This window comes from Bombus affinis, chromosome 14 (genome assembly GCF_024516045.1).
Source record: "Bombus affinis isolate iyBomAffi1 chromosome 14, iyBomAffi1.2, whole genome shotgun sequence".
NCBI classification, from domain to species: domain Eukaryota; kingdom Metazoa; phylum Arthropoda; class Insecta; order Hymenoptera; family Apidae; genus Bombus; species Bombus affinis.
Window position 1 is genome coordinate 2,022,343 of NC_066357.1, and position 13,582 is coordinate 2,035,924.

Sequence of the window (13,582 nt, forward strand, 5' to 3'; positions counted from 1 at the left end):
GATGGTTAAAAAGATATAATTTATATTTTTCTTGTATATTATGCGTGAAATATCAATTAATACGTTTAAGTTATGATAACTAGAATAAAAATGAACCGAATAATTGTATAAGGATTTTAATATTTCTTACATATATAATATATTAACAAACAAGAAATTCAGTTTCTTAGATATTAAAATATTTAGTAATACACAAATGTTTCTGAAAATTATAGAGAAGAAAACTGGTTCAACATTTATTCCCTAGTTATTGTACTTATTCCCTATGTTCCTTCCATTCCTAATTTTAGTTCCAGTTTCAGTTCCGTAATTCTACTACATATGTCTTATCTTGGTCTTTTCAAAGTAAATTTTTGGACCAGTGGTAGTAGGTGGTGTTTACATTTGAGAAGTGTATGCTTTTCATAGTTTGTAATATATACAGATTAAATACATAATTATTATTAAATTTACAAAATGTAATTGTTAGTTACAGACAGTTAAACAAAATTAAGATAAAATGAATTTAATTACTGCATTAAAATTTTATATTACTCGTATGACAGAAGAAAGTGGACCTGGCATGAAAGTTCTTTTGATGGATAAACAAACGGTAAATCCAAGATATTCTATAATAAATAATATTTAAAAATTACAAACTGAAATATAATTACGTGGAACAACTTAAATTATGAACATTTATAATATATTCATTCATCTTATGTATGCAAATAATAAAATACATTGTATTATTGTTTATAAAAAATGAAAAATGTAAATTGTTAAAGTTACTACAATTGTATTGGATTCTCTTTCTCTTTTTGTTATGCTTATTGAATCTTATAGTATTTTGATTTCTATTAATATTAATTTGATTGATATATTCTCCTTCTTCATGGAATTTTTTCTTTGTATAAATAATTCAAGACTTCTATAAATAAATTTTATGTACATATAAACAAATCTTGAGCTTCTATGATAACATTGAACTATATGAACATTTTCATTGACATACTTCTAAGAAATGAAATTTATAGCGATTAGATTACAAGATTTCGATCATTACTTTAAATTTTTATTAAGATAATGTTAGGTAATTATAAAACTGCTGTTATGTTAAATATTGTTATGATTTACCTATTTTACTATTTGAGTAAAACATCATGCATTTTCTCTTTTTTTGTCTATAACTTCTTTGATAATGGTTGATATCTATATGCATATATTTGTAGATACGTTGGTTTTATATATTTTTATTTATTTTAAATTTGTTGAACATCTGCAGTTTATAAATAATATTGATAAATGTATAATAACAGTAATAAGGAGAAATATTCTTTTTAATTTTATATAAAATATAATTCATTGTGTATATTAAATCAAGGTGGAATATGTGGCAAACAATATTACAATTAAAAAACATAGCAATAAATAGTTTTTATTAATAAAATTATGGTATTACAACAAATGCTGGAACGATCGCAACTTACCCCTTCTTTTAAATGTTAGATTATTCATGGTGCTTGTTAGAAAAAGTTTATTTATGACATTAATTGTGACATTAACATACATAGAAAATATAGTTAAATAAATTGATTATTTCTATTATTTCTATTATTTCTGTTATTTGTATCAAATGATAACTGCTTGAAGTGGAATTCCCTTAAATGTTAGAAGATTCACATATTTCTATATATACTACAATGAATAGATGCTGTAATAAACAACCAACAGCTTAAACAAAATCTAACTTAAAGTGCATAATAAAACAACATTTTATGAGAAGCAGGAGTAGACTGACCTGAGCCACTATGATTCTCAGTCCACCATATAAAAAATATGTTAAAGACAGAACATTTGATGTAGAATTTAAACTGGATTTTGATCTTTAATATACTATATGATATTAATAGTAATAATATATAATATGATATAATATTTATTCATATTCTTGTGATTTGAATTATACAAATTCAGTTCAATCACAAATTTGAAGTATACATTAGCCAAAATATATGTTTGAACTGTGTAATTTTTATTTACAGTGCAATCTACATTCTGTAATTAGTAGGAGATCTTCAACATTTATCTAATCATATAGTTTCCTCTGTAACTTTACTTGTAACTTTACTATTACATGTAAATACGTAAAATTTAAATTAACAATGGAAGCTCCAATTTTTTAAAGATTAAAATCTTTGTTTGAATATTGATAAATTTGACTTACTTTCCTCAATTTCAATGACTAGCAAATAATTTGGTTTGAGATATTTTCACTTGATAATTGTTTCATGTCTTTATTACAAATACAATATAATAAAATACATTGGTCGCTTAAATAGTTACAATTCGGAACCGAGCTTTACTAAATAGTCGGACAGGCGAGTTTTCCTGAATTAGCCGCTATTATCTGATTTCGACTCGTCCTGCAATAAAGAAGCAGAGGATGAGAACAAGATATAGAAAAAACATGTGAAATATAGCAAAATGTCTATAACAAATAGAGAATAATTTAAATATCGTCGTATCATTCTAATCCAAAAAATCTTAACAATCTGATTAAAGCAATCTTACAATGATTTATTAGTAATTAAGTAATTGATGATACCCAAGATAACCGAGATACGTAAAAACAAATACATGTATAAATTCAAAGGAAAGTTTATAATTTGTATATTTCCAGACAAGTATCGTGAGTTTACTATATAGTCAATCGGAAATATTTCTTAAAGAAGTTTATTTATTCGAAAGGATTGACACAAATGTTCGTAACGAAGGATTAAAGCATTTGAAATGTATAGTTTTCATAAGACCAACCAAAGAAAATATCGAATACCTCTGCAACGAATTAAGGTGTCCCAAATATGGCACATATTATATTTGTAAGTAATTACAAAAAATTTTGTATCCTTAAATTCAGTATTCCAGTATTCTAAAATGTATCAGGCTAAAGTATACCAAATTTATCAGTAGAATATATACATATCAAAGCATATGTATTAGAACAGGAAGTAAAACTATGTACCACAGTATTTATATAGTACTTGTTAAAATTAACATAATGCAAAACTGATTTGTCCTTGATTTATTATAGTACTTTTTGATTTTTAGATAGCAAATTTTTTAATATCTACTGTTCTATGCATGTATTTCTCGTATTGCTTGACGATAGCGTTTTGTGTTCCGACCTTATTTCTGTACAAAGTGCTAATCTGTTTATCATATTACTTTAGATGACCTGTAACTAAATATAGATAAGTGAAAAAAGAGGAGATTGTTATTATTTCCATAATTCCCAATTATTTTGAAATTGTAAAATGCTAATAATAATTATATCAATCAACTATTAGGCTATAATCACTATATTGTCATTTAGATTTCAGTAATATTATCGCAAAGGCTGATATCAAACTTCTAGCTGAAAGTGATGAACAAGAAGTAGTAAGAGAAGTTCATGAATATTATGCAGATTATTTAGCTATCAGTCCGCATTTGTTTTCACTTGGGATTAATACATGCTCGCAAGGTACCGAATTTTTTATAACTAATTAATTAATTGAGAATCGTTACGTGAAAAAATGATTAAGAAATCTATTATAAAGTTGTTGATAATAAGTATTACACCAAATTGGTGTAATGTAATGATGAAAGCAAAATAGAGAGCGAAAAATGTAAAAAAATAAAATAAAAATAATTTGTTTTTCTAAGGCTTGTTATGGAATCCAGTACATCTACACAGAACCGTCCTAGGCTTAATTTCAGTCTTATTATCAATTAAAAGATGTCCTTATATACGTTATCAAAATAGTTCTGAGATGGCAAAGAGATTATCAGAAAAAATACGCGAAGTATTAAGTAAAGAATCGAATTCGTTCGAATTTAGACAGGACTCTAGTCCGATTTTACTAATAGTTGATCGAAGAGATGATCCTGTTACACCCTTATTAAATCAGTGGACTTATCAAGCAATGGTTCATGAATTATTAACTATTAACAACAATCGTGTTAATTTATCACATGTGAAGGGTATCTCAAAGGAATTAAAAGAAGTTGTTCTTAGTGCAGAACATGATGAATTTTATGCAAGTGTAAGACTATGTCTATTATCGTTTTATTGATGATTTTATATATGTGTATATAGATACATATAATAGGATTCCTTATATACGTTCAACGAAAGGTACATTTCGCGTTATATGGGATTCCGCTATATGTATAATAATAATTTTCTAATTATTATTAGTATAATTTATATTTAAAACAGAAATATTTTTGAATAGAACTTATATCTTAACTTTGGCGAAATTGGGCAAACAATAAAAGAATTGATGGATGAATTTCAAAAGAAAGCTAAAAAACATCAGAAAGTAGAAAGTATAGCCGATATGAAAAATTTCGTAGAAACTTATCCGTTATTTAAAAAGTTATCTGGCACGGTATCAAAGCATGTGACAGTAGTTGGCGAACTATCTTCTCTTGTGGAAAAACATCATTTACTGCAAGTATCGGAATTAGAACAGGAACTTAGTTGTCAAAATGATCATTCTATGCAGGTGTAGTAAATTTAACAAGTTATTAATTGTGCTTGCAAATTATTATGTTTTTGTAAGAGTTATTCAACAATAAATAATTATACGTTTTTTTTTTACTATCAAAGCTACAAAAAATAAGGGAGCTTATTAATAATCAACAAATACGAGAAATCGATGCTGTGAGATTGGTCATGCTTTATGCGCTTCATTATGAGAAATATGCAAGTAATGATATCAATGGTTTATTGAACTTATTGAAAAACAGAGGTGTTTCAGAAAAATTTTTGAAGGTATATGAAAATGAATAGATTTTTATTCGTGAGTTTGGTATAAGCTTTGAATTTATTATAATTTCAAAATGATATTGCAGCTAATATACAACATACTAGAATATAGCGGAATTAATGCAAGGCAAAATAACTTATTTGATCGAGAAGCAGTAGCCAAGATTACTAAAAAGTTATTCAAAGGTTTAAGTGGGGTAGATAATATTTATACCCAACATACGCCATTACTGAATGAAACACTTGAAGATTTAATAAAAGGAAAGTTAAGTTTGCAAACCTTTCCATACCTTGGAAATACAATGATGTCAAAAAGGTAAATTGTGTGTGATATATTTTATGGAATTCAAAATAGAAAATTAATTAATAAATTTATAATTAGGAATTTGTGCGTGTATGTGCGCGCGCATTATTGTGCATATTAGTAATTGTGTATTTGTTATTCTACAGGCCACAAGATATCATCGTTTTTATGATCGGAGGAACAACATATGAAGAAAGTTTAACAGTCCATAATTTAAATAAACAAAATCCTGGGATAAAAATTATTTTAGGTGGCACTACTATCCATAATTCTGCAAGTTTCTTAGAGGAGATTCAACAAGCTACTTCAGGCATTTTATCGCGATACAAAAACAATAATAATTGAAACATTGTTTGTACATAGTTTGGTTTTAATTATTTATTTATATAATTTGGGATTATTTATAATGGTTACAATCATATTCCACTAATAACAATATTAAAAACAAATTGTAGTATAAAAAAAAATAGGAAATTATATTAATGTTAAGTAAAACTTGTTTCCAATGAAGTTATTTTCCCAATTTCTTCATTTTATTCATCATAGGTAAGAGCATCTTCAACAGGTACGTTTGCAATTTCATCCTTCTTTACCGGTACCTTTAACATATATTTTGTATGTTTCTAACATTAACATGACATAAATGTCAATAATTAAAATTACACATTACAATCTGCTGGACAGAATATCTCTGATTTCTATTGCATTCAGTTGTATAAGTAATGAAAATGAATCAAAATATTTACATGATTAATTAAAATTTGGTCTTATTTTACATACGTGTAACTTCTTCTTATCTTAAACTCGAATCCATGAATACAGAACTTCTGATATTTTATTCCCTTATATGTTTCAGAGGAATTCTTACCAGCTTCCATTTCTAAAATCATTTTTACAATAAAATACATTTATTTTTACTAAATATTGCATGTCCCAAAATAGTAATTTATTATAATCGTTCAAATAAATAGAATGTAACTTATTTATAGAACTTTACATATGTATGTATTATCTTACTTATAAACAGGAAAAGTGTAAATATCTTACTTGTATCAAATTTTTAAAATTTGTAAGTATAATTAAAATATAGAGTATTATTTGAAAATGTTTTAATAATACATTATAATTATGTTTTATAATTATAATTATGTTTTTTAATACATTATAATTTGTTTTATATATATATATATAAATGTCTTTTAAGCTGTATTTAATAATTTGTTCGTGGAAGTTTACTGAATCTCAAGAATATTTTAATTAATTTTTAAATTTCAGTAATTAAGAAACGAAAACCCCAAATACAATTTTATATTTTCGTCTTATTTTAGTTTATAGAAGCTTCCCTCAAGTTACCTATCAAACACTTTTCATAAAAAATATTTCATACGATATACATGTATCTTTTAATTCTATAGATAGTAAATATTGTTTTTGATAATTAGTTCGCTATTAATTTACGTATTTTCATAACATTCATGCATTATTAATACAAATCGACCAAAATGAGCACATAATTACAGCGGCAAAGTAAATGCTTACTTACCTTGAGCAACAAAGATGTATCAATACGAAATATCCATTGGTTAACCGCCTAATAACTTCAGACTGGGTTTTGAAAGAAATGATACAAATTAAGCTTAACAATACGAGTATATTCTAACAAAGAATCAAAGCTACAATGTAACTTGAAATAATCTAAGTTACAAGAATTATAAATATAGTTGCAAGAATTATAAAGCCTCGATTTAGCTATGATTCTTGCTCAATTTTACGTAATGAGTGACGCGGGGTGTTCTTAGACACTTACTGAATATCCGAATACGATGATTCGACAGTATGTTTGAAAGGGAATGCAACCCATAGATTATAATGACTGACACGATACAAAGTGCGAAATGATTCAAAATGTACGTGAATCCGAACGCAATGTTCTATATTAATTTTAGGAATTTCAAAATGCCACTCCTTTTATACCCTAGAATTTCATAATTTTAATTACGAAATAGACTATGATCTTATACGAACTAATGCGATATATGTACTTGCATATTATGCCATGAGTCAACCATATGAAGAAGATACGCTAGTCTAAACGTGCATTTTGGTTCCGTGCAGGATGCGTATGTACCACTATATTATTAAAATATACATAAGTATATTCCACTCTCTCAGCGCATATTGCTCCTAATAATTACTTTCATAGTTTCGTAAATGTAAGTCATACTGTATAAACATATATACTATTGGCGCATTAGATCTGAAAGTCATGTGAAATTGGTGCAGTAATTATTGTAATTATAGTTAACCTTCTGACTATTATTAGCGCTTATTATATTCGACGTCACTGTGTATTATGGTCGGCACTTTCTTATACTTTCGTTTTCAATAAAATAAATGCTGTAGATATATTACTTATTTTATATATGTATATGCATTTATCTTTATTTATCAATAAGTGGTCCACTAGATGAAATTTACAACACTGGCTATAAAAAATTATATCGTGTTATTTAAAAAAGTGAGTGTGTCTGACTTTTTCATTGAAAAAGCGCTTTTTAGAATTTGTTATATTCGATCTATTGATTGTGTCGATTCAACGTTAAGTAATTTTTCTTAAGAAAATTTTTCTGTCAGATTATCGATAATGTTTAGGAAATAATGACCGTCATTATGACGAATACCACATGTATAGCCACCCCTATAGCTAACCCTTAGCTATACATAATTAGTGTATTACAATCACGTTTTAGAAGTAAACACTAATCTTTGTTTGAAGAAACATATACGAAAAAAAATAGGTAGCGTAAAATTTCGTCATAAATAAAAATTGTTTATAAATTATAATTCATTAACGATCTACGACAATACGGAAACTATACATACTTACTGTATTATGCAAATCATTACCGCTAAAACACAAATATCTACTGAATTTGTAAAGAAATTATTGCTATCTATGTTATTCATTGTATTGTATCAAAAGTATTTACCTCTAATATTCCAGTTGAAAATGCGTAAGTTGCCATCACCAAAGTAGCAAAAAATCCAGCAAAGAACTGATTTCGTCTCTTGTTAGGAAATTCATTCTGTGCATATTTTTTTATACTTTGAGCACTTTCTTTGGTTTTATATTCGGAACATTCGTTCGAAAAATATCTTTCCGATATGCGGGATGTATACGACATTAGGTTTGTGCAGGCTTTTAAATGGTTTTGTAATGCTGGATTTGGTAAAGGAGCTTTGAGCAATGGTGCTAAGTAAGAATATACAATAGCATCCAATAGAGTAGGTTCTTCACCCAGAAAATATACTGAATCCCCAAGACTTGTGGATAACAGTGTCAAACATTTCTGTGCTTCAGAGTAAACCTATTACATATATAATATCAGAATTATATATAAGATGAAAAATCCTGTACTTTAAGTAATTAACAAAGATATATACAGTTGAGAAAAATATATTAATTTCAATAATTTGTGTTTGAGATATTGGAAATTGATTTTATGCAACAACTTAATATTTATTACTATAAATATTAGGAGTAGTAGAGAATAATATATTAAAATATTGTATGTATATATAAGTATATTAAATTCATTTATTAAATTTTAATATTATGAGTAAAATGTTAGTATTATCATTTGTGAAATCAGTGTACTTAATTTATCTAACTACCTTATTTTCTATGATGCTTATATTATCTTCTACAGGATACAAAGTTTCAAGCATAGCTCGAGCTTGTCGTTCAAATTTTCCTGGATAGTAAAAATTTAATGGAAAGGGCAGTGTTTTACAATACCATGGTCTTATTAATTCATTCACATTTTTCTCATCTATCCACCTAAAGGTAATAATATTTCGTTTTTAATTAATACAATTCCATTGTATTTTATTTCACATATTCTTGCCTTGTAATAAGAGAATATACATACCAAATGAACTGCAATGCTGGGAATAATTTTTCTTTCAACATTGTATCATAAGCCATAATTTTTGCACATTCTTTTCGACTTAAATTCTGTTCTGTATTATAATTCTTTCCTCTAAAATATTCTATTATATCCTTGGTTTCATTAAATGTACCATCATTAGTTTTTAGTATAGGTAAGTTGCCATTAAATGGATTACTAGTTGCATTAATTTTCAAAGGTATATTATTAAATTTGGCATAAACCTAAAAATACAAGAAATATAGTACCGATCAACATATAGAAATCCATGACTGATAAATGATAAAAAGAACAAATTATTAAAAAACTAAAGTAAGTTCAAATTATTTTATTAAACCATGATGGTTTTTGTTATGAGCAGCCGGCGTGAAGTATTTTATGGAATATGATCATAAATGTGTTAACAAGCACGCGGACCGGACGCTCAATGCATATTTATAAGCAGTACTTAAATAATGAAAAATTAGGTAGCATACATATTATTTATTAAAATACTGAAATTACCATTCATCTTGTTTACAAGATGTAAGAATAATTAAAATATTCCATAACGTTCTGTGACAATGAGAATATATTATAACCTATACACAAATTACATACCAAAATCTGCAAACATTCCGTGTCAACTGACGGTAAACCCCAATCACCTTTCCAAATAGTTAATTCAAACGTGTCCATTGTCAAAAAATAAAAAAAATTAATCACTTATTTCATAAATTAAAGTACACAATAATCACACGTGCTTCTTTTCACTATACAGTAAACAAAGATTTTTGTCGTAATTAAACCAGATGTAAGATTTGGTGTACTTCTCAGAAAATAATCAATGAATTAATTTGTAAAATCAACAAAAGAAGATTAACTCAAATTTACTTATCTATTTGTACAAATATTTATATATATACACATTATATATATTGTTACATATAAAAGTATATGTTACATATATAGATTAGTATAATATAATAACAATTACTCTAATAAATATAATACTTAATAATTATAATATGGTAATAATAATAATTATTATTATTATTGTTATATATACATATGTTACTAATTTATGAAGTGAAAACTAAATTTTCACTGAAAGACATCTATAGATATTTTTATTACAAAGAAATAGTGTAATAATGAGCGATTTGGGTAGTATCTCCAATTTTTTCAAACTTTAATATATTAGAAAGGGCTATTTAAATGAGCAAAATATTACAAAAAAGTATCTTAAACAATTATAAATATTTTAAATCTTACTTTAGAACTAAATCTAAACCTAATTCCAATCTAATAAAAATCCTAGAAAATTTCGCTATTTTTATTTTGTGATTCATTTTGAAATATGTCGATACATTTCATCGATTTTGAAATATGTCATAAAGCTCAACACTCAACAACTTTTGTCTGTATATATAACCGACGCTCGACCTTAGTTTTCAAACTGGATTGGGTTAATATTAGTATTAAGTCGGTCACCGTGAGGCGGTTGGACAGCATTTCTCTGCTTAGTCCCTTTAAAGAATAACTGAATAAATTCATGGGATCTCAGTTAGGTAAAGCAGTAGAATGCTGACCAGCCGCCTCATAACGGCCGAATTAATACGACTATTCATCCGACCCAGTTTGAGTTATTGAGAAATGGTTTAGCATTAGATTTAACTCTAGTAAGCAAAAATGATGAAAATTTTTGAAGTTTTTTCTAGATTGAGGATAGATTAGGGTTAATTCTAAAATACAATTAAAAGTATTCATAATTGTTCATACGTAACTCTTCATATATACGTAACTCTTCACGTAATTCATACGTAACTCTTTTTTATGATATCTTGCTTTCTTAATATATTCAAGTTTAAACAAAATCGCAAGTATTGAACAAATTGCTCACTATTATATTAGGAAATCAGTTAATAATATTAGTCGCTAATCACTTCTAATATTTATTTCTAAATAATAAGAAATGTGCATTTGTTGAAATTAACAATGAAATTGGAGCTTGTATTCTTTTTGTTTGCGAGTATTATATATAAATAATATTTAATACCTATTAAAAAAGAAAACTTATATTTCTTTAAAGAATAAACTGCACCGGCACGAAAACTTAGATGGCGGTATGTACATACTACAGATGGCGCATATAGTCTTCTTCGATTGCGGTTGCAAATATTACTACGTATATTCTACTGGAACCGATTACTATTCACATACTTCTTTGCAAGCGAGAGAGTTCACTCGATCTTACATATAAAATATAAAGTAAGTAGACTTCATCACAAAGCGGAAAATTATAATTATACGCAATTGTTATTTTAAGGTAGTATTTGTATTTTGTTCATTTTGGAATACTTTCAATCGTTATTCAGTTGTTTTTATAAATATTTTAACAATATTTGTAAGCGTAAATTTAATAATTGTTAAATATTACAAATATTTATAGATAAGCATTAAAATAAGAATTATATTTTATTATTCCATTAAACTTAGATTGAAATCGTTTGTATTTGACTTCTTTTTACAAAGAGTTATATATTCTGTTTCTTCCTTCGGAAGGTTCTCGATGGTCCAAAACCACACAAAAAAGATATTGTAGAAAGCCTGAATATCGACGTTATTACTAAAAATCAATTCATTATTTTCACAGATAATACTTAATTGTATTATATGAAATATGTTCTACAATATGTGTTTCGAAGGTCGATGATTGTGTAGTACTTGCATAAGTATGGGAAAAATTTTATACTTGCAAAATAAATCTTTAATCTTTTACTTTTAAACCTGGGTAGTCAGCATAATTGAAATAAAGTTTTCTTTCGGATATAAATATCTAATATAGACTATTTTACATAATTGTGCCAATTTTTAACATTTTATAAAACACCTTAATTATTGTTTTTATATATTTTGTAATTTGAAATGCTTGACTTTACCGGTCTATTTCATCATTTCTAGAAGATTCATTGATTTTAATAATCAATCATGTTATTCATCTACTATTACTCAGCTAATTTTCAAATACATTAATTAGTAATAATTTTTTATATTTTATTTTCTAAAATCATTTATATATTAATTTCATAAAAAATGCGAAATATTACGAAGTATATTTTTTTCTTATTTTTTAACAAATTTATACGTAATATTTAGATAACAAAAAAGAGAATTAGGATTTATGTAACAGCGATAAGCCGAAGGTTAAAGATATAACGGAAAAAATTCGTTACTTTCCTTTATAGGTAAGATAAATTCGATTATGATAATGTTATAAAATTTTAAACTTAAAGGTTAAAGGTCATTTGTATACATAAAGGTTTAAAATACAAATATTTACAATTTTATGAATATCTACAATCTTCATATATTTCATATAAAGAAATAATTGTTATATATATATTACATATTTTAATATATATATATATATATATATATTATATATTAGAAATATATATATATAATTTGTTTATAACAAGCCACTATACAGAAAAACTTATTTTTTTTTTACAAGTTCAATAAAGCTCTACAATTTGCTTCATCAAGTAATTTCAATCTTATTGATAAAAATCTTTTTGTTGTAGTAATTCAAAACATAATCATGCCAGTCCCAGCACTTCAGAAACCTGCTCCTGCTTTCCATGGTACTGCAGTTGTAAAGGGAGAATTTAAAGAAATTTCCCTTTCTGACTACAAAGGGAAATATGTTGTATTGTTCTTCTATCCATTAGATTTGTAAATATATCATTTTATAAATATTATATTTGGCATTATATGTATAGTTTAACATGTCATATACTGATACGTGATCATTTGTTTTACAGTACATTTGTTTGTCCAACTGAAATCATTGCCTTTTCTGATCGTGCTGAAGAATTTGAGAAAATTGGTTGTAAACTCATTGCTGCATCTACTGATTCTCACTTCAGTCACTTGGCATGGGTAAATACACCACGTAAACAGGGTGGTCTTGGTGAAATGAACATTCCCCTTCTTGCTGACAAAAGCACTAAAATTGCACGCGATTATGGCGTGCTTGATGAAGAAAGCGGAGTTCCATTCCGTGGTCTCTTTATCATAGATGACAAACAAAAGCTACGTCAAGTTACTATTAATGATTTACCAGTTGGCAGGTAAAATTGATGTGATAAAATAATGTTTTTACGTATAACATATAGTTTTTAATGCTGCTCTACATAACAAATTCATGTATTTGTAGATCTGTTGATGAGACTCTGCGTTTAGTTCAAGCATTCCAGTATACTGATAAACATGGAGAAGTATGTCCTGCTGGCTGGAAACCAGGAAAGAAGACTATGAAGCCTGATGTGGCTGCTTCTAAGGAATATTTCAAAGATACATAAATGCACCAATTAAAAAGATTCCTACATTTTATTAAAGCTGTCATTTGTGTATAATACTTTATTCGTACTAAAAATCAGTAGATTATTTTGTAATGAATAGGATATCATTTAAATATCAATGCTAATTATATTTTCAATATGAACTATTTTCATTCCCTATAATAAATTTATATCATATATTGTCTAT

The 13,582-nt window shown here is 26.4% G+C and overlaps 3 protein-coding genes across 18 annotated transcripts; 2 read left to right on the forward strand and 1 right to left on the reverse strand.

Moving 5' to 3' along the window:
• The first annotated feature begins 290 nt into the window (after nucleotides 1-290).
• Nucleotides 291-5,594, forward strand: LOC126924475 (vacuolar protein sorting-associated protein 45). 2 transcript variants are annotated; one of them, XM_050739005.1, is made up of 9 exons: nucleotides 291-393; nucleotides 470-592; nucleotides 2,663-2,861; nucleotides 3,356-3,505; nucleotides 3,688-4,067; nucleotides 4,260-4,532; nucleotides 4,637-4,801; nucleotides 4,882-5,111; nucleotides 5,246-5,594. In XM_050739005.1, the coding sequence occupies exons 2-9, from the start codon at nucleotides 500-502 to the stop codon at nucleotides 5,442-5,444; spliced, it is 1,689 nt and encodes a 562-aa protein (XP_050594962.1). In that variant the 5' UTR covers nucleotides 291-393; nucleotides 470-499; the 3' UTR covers nucleotides 5,445-5,594. The 2 variants fall into 2 exon arrangements, with proteins under 2 accessions (XP_050594962.1, XP_050594961.1); XM_050739004.1 differs by having other exon boundaries at nucleotides 314-592.
• On the reverse strand, nucleotides 2,261-9,945 carry LOC126924477 (metaxin-1). 14 transcript variants are annotated; one of them, XR_007713563.1, is made up of 7 exons: nucleotides 9,650-9,944; nucleotides 9,032-9,273; nucleotides 8,775-8,940; nucleotides 8,090-8,467; nucleotides 6,907-8,023; nucleotides 6,643-6,704; nucleotides 5,449-5,698 (listed from the first exon to the last, which is right to left on the reverse strand). XR_007713563.1 is itself a non-coding variant. In XM_050739017.1 (6 exons), the coding sequence occupies exons 1-5, from the start codon at nucleotides 9,725-9,727 to the stop codon at nucleotides 8,003-8,005; spliced, it is 870 nt and encodes a 289-aa protein (XP_050594974.1). In that variant the 5' UTR covers nucleotides 9,728-9,944; the 3' UTR covers nucleotides 6,731-7,356; nucleotides 7,987-8,002. The 14 variants fall into 14 exon arrangements, 10 of the variants coding, with proteins under 10 accessions (XP_050594967.1, XP_050594966.1, XP_050594976.1 ...); XR_007713561.1 differs by lacking the exons at nucleotides 5,449-5,698; nucleotides 6,643-6,704; nucleotides 6,907-8,023 and adding exons at nucleotides 2,261-2,405; nucleotides 5,880-5,979 and having other exon boundaries at nucleotides 9,650-9,945; XR_007713560.1 differs by lacking the exons at nucleotides 6,643-6,704; nucleotides 6,907-8,023 and adding an exon at nucleotides 5,880-5,979 and having other exon boundaries at nucleotides 9,650-9,945.
• Nucleotides 9,946-11,132: 1,187 nt separating this feature from the next.
• Nucleotides 11,133-13,581, forward strand: LOC126924478 (peroxiredoxin 1). Of its 2 annotated transcripts, XM_050739021.1 has the most exons (5): nucleotides 11,198-11,299; nucleotides 12,188-12,276; nucleotides 12,616-12,766; nucleotides 12,856-13,164; nucleotides 13,251-13,581. In XM_050739021.1, the coding sequence occupies exons 3-5, from the start codon at nucleotides 12,633-12,635 to the stop codon at nucleotides 13,393-13,395; spliced, it is 588 nt and encodes a 195-aa protein (XP_050594978.1). In that variant the 5' UTR covers nucleotides 11,198-11,299; nucleotides 12,188-12,276; nucleotides 12,616-12,632; the 3' UTR covers nucleotides 13,396-13,581. The 2 variants fall into 2 exon arrangements, with proteins under 2 accessions (XP_050594977.1, XP_050594978.1); XM_050739020.1 differs by lacking the exon at nucleotides 12,188-12,276 and having other exon boundaries at nucleotides 11,133-11,299.
• The last annotated feature ends 1 nt before the right edge of the window (nucleotide 13,582 follows it).